The sequence below is a fragment of the Taurulus bubalis genome (genome assembly GCF_910589615.1).
Source record: "Taurulus bubalis genome assembly, chromosome: 1".
Classification (NCBI taxonomy): domain Eukaryota; kingdom Metazoa; phylum Chordata; class Actinopteri; order Perciformes; family Cottidae; genus Taurulus; species Taurulus bubalis.
The window spans coordinates 23,203,690-23,223,042 of NC_136589.1; the positions used below are offsets into that span (position 1 = coordinate 23,203,690).

Below are 19,353 nucleotides of genomic sequence, written 5' to 3' on the forward strand. Positions count from 1 at the left end.
ATATTTATATTTGGGTTATCGCGATGCATTGGCTCATTTGTAGTTCCTTGAGGAAAAGTCCTGGTAAAAAGACGGATGACAACGAGGTCTGCGAGGTATTCTGGAAAGAGATGTTGCTGTTGAACTTTTCAACGCTGTGAACACGGCAAATTAAACAGAAGGGAAAACTGAAACTGAAACTAAATTCTTTAAGAACACAGCTTTATACATTTTTCTTCTAAGTATGGATTTTCTTTTTACTCTATTTTAAATGAAATTTGTTTTTTGTGTTCTACTGTATTATGATAAAATCTGATATTTTTTATTCTTTGAGTTCTCGCTATAGCACCTATGATAGTTAAGACTTGATGAATTGGGGGTTACACACTTTTGAAAGAGTTTATTATTATTTATTGTACTATATTCAATTCAATCCAGTTTATTTTGTATAGCCCAAAATTACAAATTTGCCTCAGAGGGCTTTACAATCTGTACACATAAGACATCCCTGTCCCAGGACCTCACATCGGATCAGGAAAAACTCCCCCAAAAAATAGCAAAAAAACTTTCATGGGGAAAAAAATGGAAGAAACCTTCAGGAGAGCAACAGAGGAGGATCCCTCTCCCCGGATGGACAGAAGCAATAACTGTCATGTGTACAGAATGAATTACGTAACGGAGTTACAGCACATTACATGAATATGACAGAAATTATTCATATAATAAGTAGTAGGCATGGACCACGATCCATGTCAGCAGAAGGAGATAGAGAGGAGGGGCATCAGCAGGGCCGCCATGGGAGGAGGTAGGAGACAGGACCGGCTCCAGACACAACCACAATCCATGGAAACTTGAGGCAAGAAGGCACGGAGGCTCTATACAACTTCTACACTGCACACTTTTGTTGAATAGCATTATATCTGCTTTAGGGAAACGTACAAATTCTGTCGATATTCTTAGGGCTACAACAACGAATCGATAAAGTCGATAAAAATCGATTATCAAAAGAGTTGGCAACGAATTTCATTATCGATGCGTTGTGTCGCACGATTATTACGGCAGTCAATAAGTCGTGGAGAAAAGAAAAAAAGCGGAGCAGAGCAACTGGCCTGCCAGCATTTCTGAGACACGGAGAAAAGCTGAGGTTGTGATCTTTGCAATAAAACATCTTTGATGTGCCGTGTCGAGTCTTGGCTAATCAGCGTTAAGATGGCTACAGCGTCTTGATTTCCCTCAAACTTGTTTTTAATGGAAGCTAGTCAGCTTGCTATCACGTTAACTAACGTTTTTGGGTTGTGTATTGTCGTTAAAGTTGCGTTATGTTCCGTTACAGTTTAGTCTTGCTTGGAAAAAAACGCAACATGATGAAACATGCCGTCACCCCCCGGTCTGGTTCAGTTCACGCTGTCACTCGTTAACGTTAAACCGGCACACCGGCGGATCTGGCTGCAGGTTTTAATTTTTTTACTCAAAGTAGAATAAAGCAAATTATGTAATTAGCCAAGAACGTGATGTCGTGGTCATAAGAGGCCCAGATATTGATAAGATGATGTGGTCCATTTTTCAGAATAAAATAGTTTAAGGAAGAGGACGCTCTATATGCAGCGCAGCTTGATGCAGGGCTGAGATGAAGTGGAGTTGAGCCTGAAGATGGAGGTCAAAACAGACGTGAGAGGAGCAGTACAGCTTCCCACTGTCCCAGTATTTCATACATATTGATAAAGCAGGGTATTTAAAAGCAGCCTCTGCTCCGAGGAGATCAATTACAGTAAAAAGGGCTCACATTTGGCAGATGTAAAGCATATATGTGTATGTTTTGTGTCCATTTTTAATTTTTTTATTAATTTTATTTTTATTATTGTTCAAGGAGCAACCTGTTTGTGCACTTTCTGACGATGTTTTGCACTGTGAATTTGCACTGTCACTTCTGTTTTTGAATAAAGGGTTGGAAATTAATGTTTTTTTGTTTTTTTGTTTTATTTTAATAATCATTAGTTGCAGCCATCATTCTGCAGTTCTTCTTCTAATGCAAAGTAATTGTTTTGTAATGCTGTTAAAAAACACAGTTGGGTCAAATCAGATCGCTGTAGTGGAAACTCTTATCTAAAAGAGCGGATAGTGAATCCAAGGAACAGGCTTCACATTATCAGAGAGACCAATTAAAAAGAAAACCCTGGATGGGAGATTGCACTGAGTTGCAGCAGCTGGTGGAATAGAACGTCAGGACTACGGCCTCTTCACCTCCATTGTGTCGGCAGCACACAAAAAAAAGATCCCATAACCTGGTCAAACTGCATAGATACGTCTGAGGATACCTATGTTGACTTTAGTTGTTTTTACTTATATATCTTTGTCTTGACAGCCGAGGCCACAGAGGGCGTTGTTAGGGTCGAGCTGTGCAGCCTGCAGGTCCCAGAGGGGCCGGTGTGAAGCCGTCACAGCTCCAGTTTAACACGGAGCCCCTCGTCTTGTCGACAAGCGCTCCCCGATGGGATGAATGATTTTATTCCACTGCAGACACTTCGGTGGGATATCATGGCTTGGAACAGAACAAAACCTGCTAAAAGGGCGCTATCTGTTATATTAATCCCCCCCAAAAAACCACACCAGACTTTACTGTCATTACTTTAAGACCCCCCCCCCCCCCCCTCCCCCACCCCGCCGCCGCCCAGGGTTTTCTAATCAGCTTGCATAAACACAGCTTTTTCATGACCTGAGATGTTTTTCCATCTCATTTCAATGCAAAGCGCAGTCGAAACACATGTAAGCAAACACGCAACCGGAACTGTCGCTAAGCTATCACGTTCCTCCTTCAATCAATTAGGGGAGCGGGGAAAAAATACTGCTTTGTGCTGGGATCCTCTTTGTCGGTTTTGCCCAACCATAGTGCTTGGATTATAGATTAGAACCTGTTTACAAACCCAAACACAGCAGTGTGCGTTTGTGTGTGTTTGTGTAATTGTGAGAGTATAACCAGATTTGGCCCTGACAATGACTGATACTCTTTGTGCCGCAGTGAAGAGGGAGTTCCCCTCTGCCCGTGGAAACAGATTTGAAGAGTTCCAGCTGGTTTTAACCTAAATGCAAATGATGTGCGAGAGTGTGACGGGGCACTTTAAAAAATATATAATAATAATAATAACAATAAAAAAGTGTGGGCTCTTTCTCCCTCTCCCCCTGGGGACTAGTTTGCTAAGAGAGTGGGATTAATGGGAGCGCCTTGCTACACAAAACCGTGTGAGAGAGGTAGGAGGGAGGCAGGAAAGGAAGAAAGAGGTTGGAAAGCAGACAGTGGAAAAAAAGAAAATGCAGATGGGAGTGGTGGAACGCTGTGAAAAAAGAGAGTGGCCACCCATCGGCCAAGTAATCTGATTAGGCCGCATTATTAGTGTACCTACTCCAGATGCAGAAATCATCTCATTTCAAAGGAGTTTCCATTAAATAGACGCAGCATCAATCCTGAGCATTTAAAAAAAAAAGAAGCCTAATCTATATTAGGGTTATGGCTGTTATCCAGCATGCAAGTGTTTCCTCTGCCAGTAATCAGCGTAATGGGCTGTCGGACAAAGAAGGTGGCGTTCGCTCACACGGCGGGAAGTGAAGCGCTACACCGGGGCCGCATTGTGGTCTTAACGTGTGCACCAAGTATTAATGATGCCGGCTCTTACCATGAATAGTTTAAGCCAGGTAAGTGCTCCCGGAGTTAGGCGCGCATGGAGTGAGGTTGGACATTTACATATAAAACTTCAGTTAGATAAATACTTTAAGAAGATTCGCTTGGGAGGTGAAGGAGGAAAAATAAAAGCTCTACACTTGTTCACACTATTGGTTTCAATGGCTTTGAACTATATACTAATGTTAGCATGCTAGCCTTCGTCGACTAGCGGATTAAATGATTCCCCAATAATTGGCACTAGAAATACTTTTGCGTTAAAGCAGCACACTGACTGAAAGTTAATCCACTGTCGATCCACGGTCCATACGGATCCCCCCCATCTGTCGCCGTTTCGGCACGCTTGTGAACCACGGGTTAATTACACAGTTTAACGTTAACCTTCACAGTGTGAAGTAAAGTTTACTGACGTTATCTGGACGTTATCCTCCAATATTCAGTAAATTATGCAATCTCTAATAATGTTACATTGTAAACAATCAATCCCTGTTTAAATCAACAGGAGAGCTAGTGACGTTAGCATCATGGCTAACAGCTAAGGAACGAAGGTTCTGTTCAGTTACATTATGATGCGTTCAGGCTCTGTTCAATGAAAATGAGTATTAGACAAAGGCAACTTGCAACGTCATCATGATGTGTTCAAATGTGATCTCGTAAAATGTAGTTTTGGTGAGAAACTTGAATAAATCCAGTTTGTTTTCACAACAAAATAAATAGATCTTATGAGCTGTTTACACTAAGCTCTGAACAGCTTATAATAAATCAATTTGCCATATTTTTATGGATTTGTTTTTAATCCAGAAAAATGCAATCTTTTATTTCCTTATCATTTTAATTGTGTGCAAAGTGAAAGAATGATTTTTGGGACGAATGGATCCTTGTAAACCAGACTTATAATCAAACCACTAAGGGAGCTGTAACTGCCAGTATGGATCATCAATGATCATCAATTAGTATCGAAAGCAAAACACGCGATCATTATATTTTATATATTTTTATTTTGTCCTGCTCCAATCTGTGACTCTTGAGTTTTATGATACGTTGCACCGCTACTGAAAGTAGCTTACTAGCCAGCTAGCATATATCTTACAGACTAGAGCTAGCGTGCGATGAATCAAAGAAGCGGGCAAACGCAAGCTAACACAATGAGTGAAACTTGTAAGATAAGATACTGCTGGTCTAAGCAATGCTGAACCATGATGGAGATGGGTCCCAGTGCTGGAAATGTCCGGGCCTGGAGCTCTTAGCAGGGCGCAATTGTACGTTTTCATCAAATATATTGCACACACCAGGTTTGCGAAGCACAACCGGAGCAAACACTAGGGACATATGAAATATATGATTTGGTTATTGAACATTTTTAAATGGCTTTATAATAGTCACAATATTTTGTAACACGTGTCACCGTGTGTTGGTGAGTGCTAAACACGACAGTACCATAATTTACAGTACTATCTGATAATTTACAGAGATTTTGGTTGGGAAGCGCGCAGGGCGCTTGTTAAAGTGCGCAAGCGGGGATTTCGAACTGCGCTCCCGTCAATTCATCTGGCGAACGAGATAGATGAACTGCTGCTCCTGAACAAAACTAATAGGGACTTTAGCAGATCTGCCACCCTGTGCTTCACCGAAACCTGGCTCGGTGCGCACATCCCGGACAGCGCACTACATCTGCCGGGCTTCCAACTTCACCGAGCGGAACGCGTAACGGCTCTGTCGGGGGAAATTAGGGGAGGCGGAATCTGCTTTTATATTGATGAAGGTTGGTGCACAGATGTCACAGTGTTAAAGGAATCATGCAGCCCGCACCTAGAAACTCTTTTAATAGACTGCAAACCATTTTATTCACCACGGGAGTTTTCCTCATTCAACCTGGCCGGTGTGTACATCCCACCTCAGGCGTGCCCTCCATTCTGGACTTGCACACCGCCAGAGTCAGGAAGCAGGCTGGAAAGATCACTGCAGACTAGGGCTGCAACTAACGATTATTTTAATAATCGATTAATCGGTTGATTATTTTTTCGATTAATCGATGAATCGGATAAAAAAATGTTTTTATCAAAAAAGCGTTCATTTCTAACCCTTTATTCAAAAACAGAAGTGACAGTGCAAAACATCTTCAGAAAGTGCACAAACACAGGGCTCTCAAGTTTTTAAGACAGGTAAGCGTGACATCTCTCTCTCTCTCCCGGACGGAGGCGCGGCCGGGGGGAGGGAGGCACGGCCGGGATTACATTTCACCCAGATACAACAGATAAGTTTTTCTGATTGGCTATTCGTGTCGCCCATTTCTTTTTATTGATTGGCAGGGGATTCGGGGGAGACGTGCTTGATTCCTCCATGGTGAGGGCAGCGCGACCAGGTCATGTTTGCGCGCTGCGGCACATTAAATAGCCTAGAGTTTTTTTCAGCGTGAGAAATACGATGTGTGGCGGGAGGGCGTGACTTAGGACCGAAATGCGTGACAGTCACGCTCAATGCGTGACACTTGAGAGCCCTGCAAACAGGTTGCTCCTTGAAAATCCCTGAGTTGTTAATTAAAACAACAAAATGGACTAACACTAAAAACATACACATGTATGCTTTACATCTGCCAAATGTGAGCCCTTTTTACTGTAATTGATCCCTCCAGAGGCTGCATTTACATACCCTGCTTTATCAATATGTATGAAATACTGGGACAGAGGGAAGCTGTACTGCTCCATATAGAGCGTCCTCTTCCTTAAACTCTTTCATTCTGGGTCTCTTATGACCACGACGTCACGTTATTGGCTAAGCCCAACTACGTGATTTGCTTCATTCTACTTTGAGTAAAAAAAAAAACAACCTGCAGCCAGATCCGCCGGTTTAACGTTAACGAGTGACTGGTGAACTGAACCAGACCGGGGGGTGACGGCATGTTTCATCACGTTACGTTTTTTTACAAGCAAGACTGAACTGTAACGGAACATAACGTAACTTTAACGACAATACACAACCCAAACACGTTAGCTAACGCGATAGCAAGCTGACTAGCTTCCATTAAAAACAAGATTGAGGAACATGAAGACGCTGATTGGCCAAGACTCGACTTGTCAAAGATCTTCTATTTTTGAGAACATCACAACCTCAGCTTTTCTCGTGTCTCACTCCAATCTCAGAAACGCTGGCCGGCCAGTTGCTCTGCTACGCTCTTTTTTTTCTTCTCCGCGACTTATTGCCCGGCGTAATAATCGCGCGACACAACGAATCGATAATGAAATTCGTTGCCAACACTTTTGATAATCGATTTTTATCGATTTTATCGATTCGTTGTTGCAGCCCTACTGCAGACCCCTCTCACCCTGGACAAAAGCTCTTCCAACTCCTCCCCTCTGGTAGGCGCTACAGAGCACTGCACTTTTCAGTTTTTTATTTGTGAAAAACATTTAAAATCATGTATACTTTTCTTTGTACTTCACAATTGTGTGACACTTTGTGTTGGTCTTTCACATAAAATTCCAATAAAATATATTTATGTTTGTGGCGTGTAATGTGACAAAATGTGGAAACGTTCAAGGGGTATGCAAGCCACTGTAAATATAAAGAGCTACTCCATTTATCTAGCATTGCCACAGTTGGGGAACTTAAAAAAAAAAACTGGTCCAAATTAATCAGCAGAGCTCCAAAAACGTTTGCAATACATTTCCCACAATGCAACAGTTACTGCTTTCGCTATATCCGTGTGTTTCCAACAGCACGCCCCTGGTTTGTAACTCAACACTTGTGTCGTTGTATGAAGTCATGAACTACAGGCTTCCAGACGCAGCACCAAACAGAACCGCTTTAGAGCCTTGTACCAAAGGAGACCCGCGTTGTGCACGTGCAAAGGTGGCGTGTAACTCGATACGCACTCCTGAAGTAAAGTCTTGCCTGCAGCTACATTCTCAGGAAGCAATCAGTGTAATGTTGTGGTGTAGCAATGGGTTTACCTTGTGTTTATATTTAGATCTCTACGCCGGGCCTTACAGGGATACGTATCTTGAGCGCTGGGCATCTTGAGCGTTTGATGCCTTACCTTCAACGGCGCTCCATCGCGTTCCCCCCCCATGGCTTCCCTGTCGTTGTTCCCGTCCTGATTCTCATCCCATGCCAACACAAGTTCTGGGCTTTTTTCTTTTTTCTCTCTCCTTTTGATCAGGCTTTATTCTCATTATTATTTACAAGCCGTGATGTTTCCCCGCAACCATTGCTGAGCCGCAGCGCAAAAAAAATTAAAGAAAACCCAGCGCCACAGTGTGGACTTTGATCAATTATAGACTATTCGCTAATGGACCGTGTCCCTTCAGTGCAGCCCCACTATCCCTTTTCTGCCCTGCATTGTGCTCGCCACCACCTCTCTGTTCAGTTCATTGTGACATCTGTGTGTAAAAATGAGCTTTGAATAATTCGAAAAGCTAGAAAGCTTAGGTACAAGCAGAGCTGGCGCAATCTATTTGGGTAATAGATGTGTGATGCTTGCAATTAGCGTGATGGTCTATTTCATGGCTGGGAGTCTAAGGTAACTCATAAAAAGCACAAGGTTGTGCACTGTGTGGCATCCTACACATTGGGGGGAGCAATATACAGGACCTGATCTGATCCTAGTCATGCATGTGAGAGGGAATGAGGGAACTATATACCAGTCATAACATAATGCAAACACACTTAATAGCATACTATAAATACAGAGTGATAGAATGTAGCACTCTGTCCTGTGAAAACCATTCAAACTTCTATTTTCCTTGAGTTAATAATAACAAATTAACAACTGGCTGTGCACTGAGTGAAAGAAGAGGGGGCTGATCACAATCTGGCATTCAAAAGATAATGCATTGCTACTAAGATCAGGTATCAGGTAGGCGTGTGTGTGTGTGTGTGTGTGTGTGTGTGTGTGTGTGTGTGTGTGTGTGTGTGTGTGTATCTGTAAATGTCTTCATATACAAATAAGTAATACAGAAAAAAATGATTTTTGTTTCATGTCACCATTGTTTGAACAGCAATTCCATCACTACATTTTGACATTTAGTCACTAAAAAACCCCTACCATAAAATGTATTTTTACCCAAATTTAGCCCAATATGTATCTAGATGCATCCTTTGGCCTGCATCAACCAAAGTATTGCTCACTGTGTCTTGCTGTGAGTCCAGTGGAACCGCACAGTCTGGCCAAGAAGCTTCATCCCGTTCCAGCAGCAGAAGGACACGTTTTGTTGAATGCGAGGTGAAATCCAGCGTGTGGAGTGTCCCGTCTGGATTTATTCCTCGTACCTCTCCTGACTTATGAGCCCGATGCATCTCCGCTCCCCTTCACACTTACATAACAGAATCGCAATGTTTTCTCCTTCTCTGCTCCGTATGTGTGTGTGTGTGTGTGTGTGTGTGTGTGTGTGTGTGTGTGTGTGTGTGTGTGTGTGTGTGTTACCGTGCATCACTAATACTTCAAACAGCGAGGAGTGGCCAGTCTTGAGGAAGCTGAGGTGTGACATGAAGCACAATGTTTCTGATGCTTTGCCGCGACTGTAAAATCCCTGTTTACTCATCTCTATCTTTTGAGTTTCATCATTCCTTCCTCTTCGTTCCCTCCAAACACAGATACGAGCTCCTGCAGTTGATGGAGGGGTTTCAGGCTTCGGCTGGTGCTGACTACCTATGAAACGCAATTGACCATAATTTATTCATTCACCCAACCTAACAGCCTGTTGTAACAAAGGCACGGCAGAATGAGTGTAAAGACGAATTGCATCGCATATTCATAATGTATGATAATTTAATCCAATGACTGGTTACAATGATGGAAACTAGGGGTCGAAAGGTTCTGAAACTGAGACTCAAAACAAACGTCCACGTTCTGTTTTCGCGGTTCCGTCCTTTCCCTCTCTGCTACGTGCGTTCCTTAGGAACAATGTGACACTTGTGCCGATTTAATTTGTCTTTAGTTTTGGTGCACCATGGGTGTCATGTCAAGTCATGTTTCTCCTGGTGGTGCTATTTCTAAAAGTCTACTGATAAAGCCAGTAGGATACATCCTCAAGGGAAGGAAGTTAGCTGTACCAAATGTCACGGAAATCCACTGAATAAATATATATGTGTATATATAAAGTATTTCAATGAAAAATTAAATATGTCAAACAAGGCAAGAGAGGGAAAATGTCAGGGAGCAGCAAAATCCTGAAGATTCGTCCATGAATGTCGGTAGAAAATTTCATACCTGCCTCCTAAAAATGACTTTTCCGAAACAGAACCAAGTCATAGTTTTGTTGCCTAAACAGTGTTGTGCTTTTTTATTATTTATTTATTTGTATTCATGTTACGTGTGATTAAAACAGTTTAAAACTGTGACCGTAATCTATAAATATAATTATATTTAATAAATATTACAATATCTGTTAAAGGGTTGACCTTTTTTTTCCCGAAACTATTTACTCAGATGAGATTTTTGATCATCAGTAATGTGGATCTAATGACATCACTTTACTGTAAATCAGTTTTTGACAGCAAGAAAATATTCAGATATCCAAAATCAAAGACAACATTATATTGATATAATGTACCAGACTCTGTTCTATCACATTCAAATGTTGAATCCCAGCTGTTGGACATCAGCCCGTCACCATGACGTGTCGTTTTTGGTAACTCGCTCACGTTCCAGCGGATCTCCTTCATTATGTCCGCTACTTATAACGAGGAAAGCGATCGGCCTCTCATTCCATGTCCCTTTTTGTCTCCGGCAGAGATCTCTGGGAATTCTGAGGACATCCCTATGGTGCGCTGGAGGCAGCAGTGGCTGGAGAACGGCACCCTGCTCTTTCACATCCACCACCAGGACGGCAGCCTGAGCCTCCCGGAGCCCACCGAAGACCCGGCCAACGACTCCACGAAGGAGGAGCTCCGCATCCTGCACATCTCCGTCATGGTAACACTCTTCGTTCCCAAAGCAGCCGAGAATAGAAAAAGAAAAAAGAAAAAAAAGTTTTTAGGAAGTTCAATATCACCACATCTTTTCTTTTGACGTGCAGTCAAAATAACTTTTTAGTTGGCCAAAATTTTTCATTTGCTAAATTAAAAGGATGAAGGAAAGAAACAGCTTTGTTCTTGCTGTTTCATTCAAATAGATTTAAATATATGAAGTTATTTTAGTGCTTTAGGTTCACCCCCCCCCCCGAGGCTAAAACACAGTCGGAGAAATCATCTCTGAGATAAGATAATGCGTTCCTCTTGTTTTTGTTTCCTCGTGTGCAGCTGACTGCTCAATTTAATTCCAGAGTAAAGGTTTTAGGGGAGCGGATAAATCCTGCGAGTCTCCTTAAAACATATATCAGGCTATTATAAACAAGACAAATGGTAAAAATAAAAAATCCAACAAAGGCAACAAAATTGATTGTCCATCAGGGCCTAAATCCAAATTGGGTTATTTACAAAATGTGTGTGTGTCAGTCCAGATGCTCCACTGGCAGAGTCGCTTAGAATGGACACCCTGAAGTCAGGGATGGGCAAGACGGAGTCAGTATTTCTCTTTGGAACACACATTTATAAAGTTCTACATTTCGGTCGCAGAATGCAGATTTCCGCACGCCCGCACTGTATCAAACCTTATCTGCTCTGTCGGGCGGAGCAGGAAATGAATCCTTAGATCTCGCACCGCTCCCCTCTCTTGCCTGAGGAAATGTATATTTATTAGATCTTAGATATGCCACACCTACTCCCAGTGCCCCCTTTTTCTTCTTCTTTTTTTTCAGCCCAAAGACATTACAACCGGGCTTTGATTGATGATATGTGTTTTTTAGAAACATTGAAGGCATATTATAGCTGTACACGCAGATGATTAGTCAGCTCGGGAAGACTTTTGCCAGAAGCGGCATCTGCCGAGATGAGGCGCGCTGCATTGACTGCATTAGCTAACCTCGGAGACCTTGAGACAAATGTCTTTGACCTTGATCCTTTTGGGCGCACGTGCGTTGACGCCGTCTCTTTATGTGGAAACGACTCATCTTCTCGCCTCTTTGATTCACCCCCCTCTCTATCTGCATTTCACGTCCCATCGACTCGGGGCCCGCTCGCGCCTCTGCGCTCCCCGCTCCGTTAATTCCTCGGCGCTGCCACGGGTGGTGTTTTGCATGAAGGTGTGGGCAGAGGAAGGATTGGCATGCAGATCCGAGCAGACCGTGACAACAGATGGAAGCGTCCCCAACCTGCTGGAGGCCTCTGACCTATAAATCCAAAGCCGTGTCACTTGTTCAACTCCTCGTGGATGCAAAAAACAAAAGGGGGTGTCTCGTGACAGCTGCTTTTCTGGGCTTGAGTGTGCAGCTGTCACTGGGCCACTCTCCGTTGCCTCCGATGTCTTTGGGGAGCGCGCAGGACAGCAGCAGGTAGACGTTTGGAGACGTGTGGAGAGCGAAGAAAAAAGCAGTGGGATGCAGCTGTGAATGTCTCGATTGCTTAAGTTGTCAGCAACATCTTAGTTAACCTTACTGGTGTATGCGTATGCAACAAACAGCAGGGAGGAAACAGGATGTAAGTATGAATTATTCCAATGTAGTTCACCTGGTCTATAAGCAATGGTAACATTGCACCCATCAAGGTACTTGCTGAGACATCTCTGGCAAGTCCAATCAGGGAATCTGCATTTTAGATAATAATTTGTGCATTTTATGTCACTATTCGATAGAGATAGTGAAGAGACAGGAAATGTGGGAGAAGGGGAATGACAGCGAACGGTCCGGCCAGCCAGGAGTTGAACCCGGGGCAGGCTGGTCTCATGCTGAAAAGATAATGCACCATAATTCGTAGACATTCCACGAAATTATTTGCTATGTTATCCAGGTAAAGAAAGAAGTGTACTATCTCTGTTGTCTAAACCTAAGTATTTCATGATCTTCTCCTAAACCTAACTAACTTTTTTTACTGTGAAGACGGAAGTTTATTTTGAAAAGACAGTAATGAACGGAAATGAACACGTGTAGCTGGCCTTAGGTGACCTGTGTGGTGGACCCCAACCACTCGACTATTGGGTCGCCCCACAGGGCTACTTCTCTGAAGGTGCCTTGCGACAACAATCGTGGTAGTTTGTTGCATTTTACACTGTAAAACATAGGGGTTTAATACACGGGTGTACAAATCAACAGTGCGGGCTGTGGGGTGGCACCGGGGCTGGTGGGGTGAGAGCGGGACCCTCAGGGTGATCGCCACCTTAGATATACACCTGTATGACCTTTTTGGCCTGACTGAAATAATTCAAAATAGTTGTCAAAATATATTAGCTACCTTACGATTAAAGTTACTACAAGTTACTTTGATGTTGTGTTTATTTTGGCGGTTCCTGTGAACAAAAGTGTCCGTGTGTCTGAGCTCCACAGTCCCTTCAGAAAACCTCTTATGTTTCTGCAGCAGGCGTCTGACAGGCTGAGACACGCAGTCTGAGTTCTGTTTAGTCTGTGTTGTTGTCAGTGGCACAGATGACGAGTATTAAGCATAACAGTCTAGAAATAGAGTTGAGTCTTCTCTTCTTCTGCTGAGGGTCTCGTTTACTTGTTTAGCTCAGATCAGAAAACCAGGTAAAAGTTCCTCACACTAACTTTAAATGACAACACTGTATATGTGTATACATACAGTCCAAGCATCTAAATTCATCAGCAGGCCAAAAGTCACTCGTCATCTTCGTGTTGAAATGAAATCCTGCCTTTCTATTAACATTTACACCGACAGGATTGTGTTTTACACCACTTTTGCCCCGTTTTTTTTTTTGCTAGAAATTTTCCCAGGTCGGCACACTCCAGCCAGAAAGCAGAACGCTTAATCTGCCGCGGTTCATTGCCTGGCCACCGTGCCCACCACGGGACTGCTTATGCCTAATGGATGAGTTGGGACTCCAGCATTTTCTTGGCTCGAAGACAAGCCAGACCTATTATGGCCCTAATCCTAAAGGGGAATCAGGTTCAATGAACTGCACCAAAGTCGGGGTCCGAGGCCAGGAAAGCGTCTGGTCCTCCAGCCAGGATACCTGAGGACCGCGGTTAGTTTCAGCTGGTCCTTTCAAATTCGGCGTTGAAGTGAGTAATTTTCAACAGTTATACTCTTTTTATTTTTGAAGTGCACTGTTGTAAAGTTGGAGTTTTCCCTCACTCAGGGTTCAAAGCTCTCCCCCCCGTGCGTTCACATCCAACAAGGTGACCACAGTGTCTTCCACCGGCCGCGGCTGCTCATCCATAATAGATGACTCACCTTGCGTATGCCTGCACCGACACCGGGCGAGGCACCGGCAGTTCAATCGCACACGCTTGGCTTCAACCACAAGCCGACAGGCAGAGACGGCTACAAAGAAAAAAAGAAAAAACACTCTCCGGCCAAACGAAGACCAATAAAAAGCGCTGTGCATTTGGAACGGCATCAGGTATTCGACGAGGCTCCATCTGCCCGTTGAGACTCTCAAGCTCCAGTGGATCATTGTGTTTCACAAATCTCCCCCTTTTCCATTTCCAACATTTTAATCGGGTGCTTTTACTTCGCCACGGGGGTCCTCAGCGGATCAATCCAATCGTCCCATTCAGTACGGAGTCAATTACATCATATGAAAGACTGATAGGGCTTTCCAAGCTTAGTGGTTTGATTCTGGTTTTGTTTTTTTGTTGAATCTCTTTTAGTGCCACTATTTTTCCCTCAGAAGCCATTAAGCAACTTTTTAAATGTCTGCAAGCACCAAATCATAGACATCCAATGACAACAAGGTTTCACAATTGAAGAGATAAAAACCAAATGGATTCCTCTCCTTTTAAAAGTAGGGGCACGACTCTGTAAGTTTGGCCACAGCTTTGGTTCACACGAGACGTTCTGGGGGGGGCACAAGTATGCTGTGGATAAGCAACGTGAAACAAAGCCCCTCGCTGTGCCCGCTCAACCCAAAAGCCGAGGAGCAGTTGGATCTGTCAGAGCCGTACTCTTTCTGATAATAATGTCGACTCCTTTTGTTTTAGTCTGCTTCATGCTTCCTGCAATTGGGACCTCAACAGACCTGTTGTCGGTTTAGATGGGAAATTAACATTAAACTCACTATTTTTTGTGTTACTACAAAACAGGAATTAAGTCCCCAGGAAGACTGAAAGTTATTGAAAAGTCGTTGCTTTTTAATTTCAGTCAACAGCTCCATCGGCTGCTTTCTCCGTTTGTGATGTTCACAATTCACACTGCGGCCATTTTCCAGTGATCTTTGAAAAATGCTGACCATTTATTGTGAGCCGTAGCCACAGGGAGAGAGAGAGAGAGAGACACACACACATACTCACACAGCGACATAACGCATTAGTTTACGGGGAGAGAGATGGTCATTGTGGGATATTGACATTCATGTGGTGACCCACCTACAAACCGGCGTTGATAGCATTGATCGCTTAAACCCTAAATCAATGAGGCCTTGACTACTTGTAAAGCGGCCGTTCCCGGCTGAATCCTCCAGAGCACAACATGGCGTGTTTTTGAAAAGCCTGCCGAGCGTGACGAACCGATCCATAGCTTCCCTTTGGGCGGTGAGGAGGACAGGACGCTCAGCCCGAGCGCCCGGCCGGTTTGTTGTTGTGCTGCTGGATCTTCTGATGCAGACAACAAAGGCAGCGTCAGTAAAAAGCATTGCTGCCTCGACGAAATCAAAACAAACAAATGAAAATCACAGTTTTAGCAGAAGAAAAATAAGGACTTATAGGGAAAGTATTTCTGGTTCAACAATAAATTACATTTATGTGTTATGTGAAAGTCGCTCATAGTTAGATAGAATTTCCCCTAATGGGACATTTTTATTTATGTATATAGATGACTTCATTTACATATTTTCGTATATTTTGGTGGATGTATGTTCGCCAACGGCAGCAGACAAATATTTTCAGCAATCAAGCAAGAGCGAGAGAGACGAGGTTCTGATGTCACTCGCGTGACTTTTGGTTGTGTAGTCTTTCTAATTCCTCATTTTCGAGGTCTTACAACTCAGCAGTTTTGCAACAAACTGCGCATTTCATGTGCAAAATTATTAAGGAAATTAGGACCCGTTTAACTTCCTCACGCTAACTCTTCACTCACCGAACAATTTATTTGGAGTCAGTTAGGGAATCAATAAAGAATAGAAAAATAATCAAATGGATAAGAGGAATTGATAATAATAATAATAATAATAATAATACATTTCATTTATATCGCGCTTTTCCAGATGCTCAAAGACGCTTGACAGAGACAAAACAGAACAAAACAAAAATATAGAAACAAAACAAACAATCCCAAAAAAGAAAATAAGAATAAGAAAAACTGGAGAAGCTGCAACAGAATTAGTCCTGCAGTGGAGGGTAGGGAGCAGGGGTTAACAGGTGAAGGGTAGGGAGCAGGGGTTAGCAGGTGAAGGCGAGTTTGAAGAGGTGTGTTTTGAGGGCTTGCTTAAATGACGATAGGGTGGGAGCTTGACGAATGTGGATGGGGAGGGCGTTCCAGAGGGGAGGTGCAGCAGCTGAAAAGGCCCTGTCACCCCAGGTCCGACGCTTGGTCTTGATGGTCTTTAGAGTGTTCAAATTGGCAGACCTGAGGCAACGGGTAGGGGCGTGAAGGGGGAGGAGGTCTGAAAGGTAGGGAGGGGCCAGATTGTTTAGGGCTTTGTATGTGGTGAGTAAGATTTTAAAGTCAATCCTGAATTTGACCGGGAGCCAATGGAGGTTGCATAGGACCGTGGTGATGTGGTCAGAGCGGCAGGTGGAGGTGAGCAGTCGAGCGGTAGAGTTCTGAACATACTGAAGTTTGTTGATGATTTTGTTGGGGGAGCCGTAGAGGATGCTGTTGCAATAATCAAGTCTAGATGTTATGAGGGCATGGATGAGAATTTCAGTGGTGGCAGAGGACAAGGAGGGCCGGAGGCGAGCAATGTTCCTGAGGTGAAAGAAGGCAGTTTTGGTGATGTGGTTGGCGTGGGGTAGGAAAGAGAGAGTGGGGTCGAGAATGATGCCGAGGTTGCGGACCTGGGTGGAGGGGGTGACGATGGAGCCATCAATGTTCAGAGAGAAGGTCTGGGCTGAGCGGGTGAGGGAGTTAGGGCCGATGATGAGCATTTCAGATTTATTGCAATTGAGTTTAAGAAAATTCTGCTGCATCCAGGATTTTATATCAGTGAGACAGGAGGTGAGAGTGGAGTGGGTGACTGAGATGATGGTCTTAGAGGAGAAACAGAGTTGGGTGTCGTCAGCATAGCAATGGAAATCAAGACCATGACGACGAATGATTTGTCCAAGGGGGAGGATGTAAATGATGAAGAGAAGGGGACCAAGCACGGAACCTTGGGGGACACCGTGGGCCACTGGGGAGGTGGAGGATTTGCAGTTATTTATGGCAATGAATTGATGTCGGTCTGAGAGATACGAGGTGAACCAGGAGAGGGCAGTGCCAGTTATACCAAGGGAGTGCTGGAGACGTGAGAGGAGGATGGAGTGGTTGATAGTGTCAAAGGCGGCACTGAGGTCAAGAAGGATGAGGATGGTGAGGAAGCCAGAGTCCGCAGAGAGAAGTATATCATTTGTGATTTTCAGTAGGGCGGTTTCTGTACTGTGCTTTGAACGGAAGCCGGATTGGAAGGGTTCGTAGAGATTGTTGAGATTGAGGTGGGACTTGAGTTGTGATGCAACAGCTCTCTCAAGGACTTTGGACAGGTAGGGGAGGTTAGAGATGGGCCGGTAGTTATTGGGGACGTCAGGGTCAAGACCAGGTTTTTTCAACACAGGGGTGACAGCAGCAAGCTTTAGTGGGGAGGGTATGAGACCAGAGGACAGTGAGGAGTTAATGATGTTTGTGATGAGAGGGGAGAGTGAGGGGAGGCAGGCCTTGACTAAGGAAGAGGGGAGGGGGTCGAGGGTACAGGTGGAGGTCTTCATGCTGGAGACTATGGAGGAGAGGTCCATTTCAGTGATTGAACTGAAGGATGAGAGTGAATGGCTTGGTACTTGGGGAGGGTCATGTTGAGGGCTGGGGGGTGAAGTAGTAGTAGTGTAGGGGGAGGAGACAGCCAGCTGGTTGTGAATTGTAATGATTTTCTCATTAAAGAAGGATAGAAATGAGTTGCATTTGCTGGTGGTGAAGGAGGAGGAGATAGTGTCCATGGGCTTGAGGAGTTTGTTGATGGTGGAGAAAAGCGTTTTGGGGTTGTTGGAGCCAGATTGGATGATGGAGGAGTAGTGAGAGGAGCGGGGCGGCGTTGAGGGCATCTTTATATTGTTGTTGGTGGAGTTTGAAGGCATCAAGGTGAACCGTGAGTCCAGTTTTCTTTGTAAGACGCACCAGTTGACGGCCCTGCACTTTGAGGTGGCGAAGTTGGTCAGTGTACCAGGGGGCGGAGTGAGTGAAGGAGACGAGTTTGGATTTTTTGGGGGCAATGAGGTCAAGACAGGAGGACAGTGCATCATTATAGTGATTAACCAGAGCTGTGGGGGAGGCAGTCGAAATAGGGGCAGAGGCAGAGACAATGGCAGCCAAGGAGGAGGAGAGCAAGTGGAGGTTGATGGACTTGGTCTTCCGGAATGTTATGGTGCGGCTCTGCTTAACATGGGGGATGGGGATGTCTATGTCCAGGGTGATAGCCAGGTGGTCAGAGATGGTGAGGTCGATGCTGGTTAGATTACTTGTGGCAATGCCGGAGGTGCAGACCAGGTCAAGTGTGTGTCCTTTTTTGTGGGTGGGAAAGTCAACATGTTGGGTGATGTTGAAGTAGTTGAAGATGGCCAGAAGTTCTGAAGAGTTTGTGGAGTCAGGAGAGTCAACGTGTATGTTAAAGTCACCGAGTAGCAAAATGGATGGAGAGATGGCGCAGAGTTGTGTGAGGAATTCAGACAGATCAGAGGGGAAGGCAGGGTTAGGTTTTGGGGGGCGGTAAATTACTGCAGTAACTAGGGGTTTGGGACCAGACAGTTTAAAAACAAGGTGTTCAAATGAGGAGGCAGCCGGGATGGTTATTAAACTTGTAATGATGTTTTTGCGAAAAATTGTGGCTATTCCACCACCACGCCCATGTTGGCGTGGCTTGTCCATGTATGCATATCAAGGGGGGGTGGTTTGGTTTAGAGAAAAATAGTCCTACTGGTTTTGCCATGTTTCAGTTAGAAAAAGAAAGTCCAGATTATTGTCAGTTATGAATTTGTTAAGTAAAAGGCCCTTGTTATTTAGGGATCGGGTGTTAAATAGACCAATTTTTAGACGTGGATGAATTTGGACAGGCTGGGGTGCTTCGGTAAGGGGGCGGAGGCAGGCATCTTGCTCGTGCAGGTTGTTGCGGCGATGACGCGCAGGAGTTACGGCGATACGCTCGGCTGACCAGAGGGAGGGGATGGTATGAGTGAAGCGATCAGGCAAGGAGTAAATAAACTTCCTGCGGGAGGCTCTGTGGATATAACGGGGCCGACAGAGGAGTCCAAATGTTTTGATGGCTGAGATCAATGGAGGAACAGAGAAATTGTTGAGTTGGAGGAGCTGCGAGGTGGAATATTGTAGAACCATGGCAGCCAGGGATGAGATAACAAGCCTGCGGTCTTTTGTCAATAGCCACAAACTTGACGACCGGAGTTGGAGAAGTGACAGGCACGTCAGGATAGTCCACAGGAGGCAGTTGATTAGAGCACGACAGTTGAAAGGCTGGCTCGTCAGCAGCCACCAGCTAGCGAGAGACCGCCGGGCCAGTCAGTTAGTTGTCCAGG

General features: G+C 44.4%; 1 protein-coding gene across 1 annotated transcript in view; it reads left to right on the forward strand.

The window, feature by feature from the left end:
• The window catches only part of astn1 (astrotactin 1), a gene marked incomplete at its 3' end in the record, with an annotated part of 417,666 nt that overhangs the window by 70,543 nt on the left and 327,770 nt on the right, over window positions 1-19,353 (forward strand). The window contains exon 2 of the mRNA XM_079222970.1: window positions 10,384-10,565. Within this exon, the coding sequence (XP_079079096.1) occupies window positions 10,384-10,565 (182 nt within the window). The remainder of the gene's footprint in view (window positions 1-10,383; window positions 10,566-19,353) is intronic.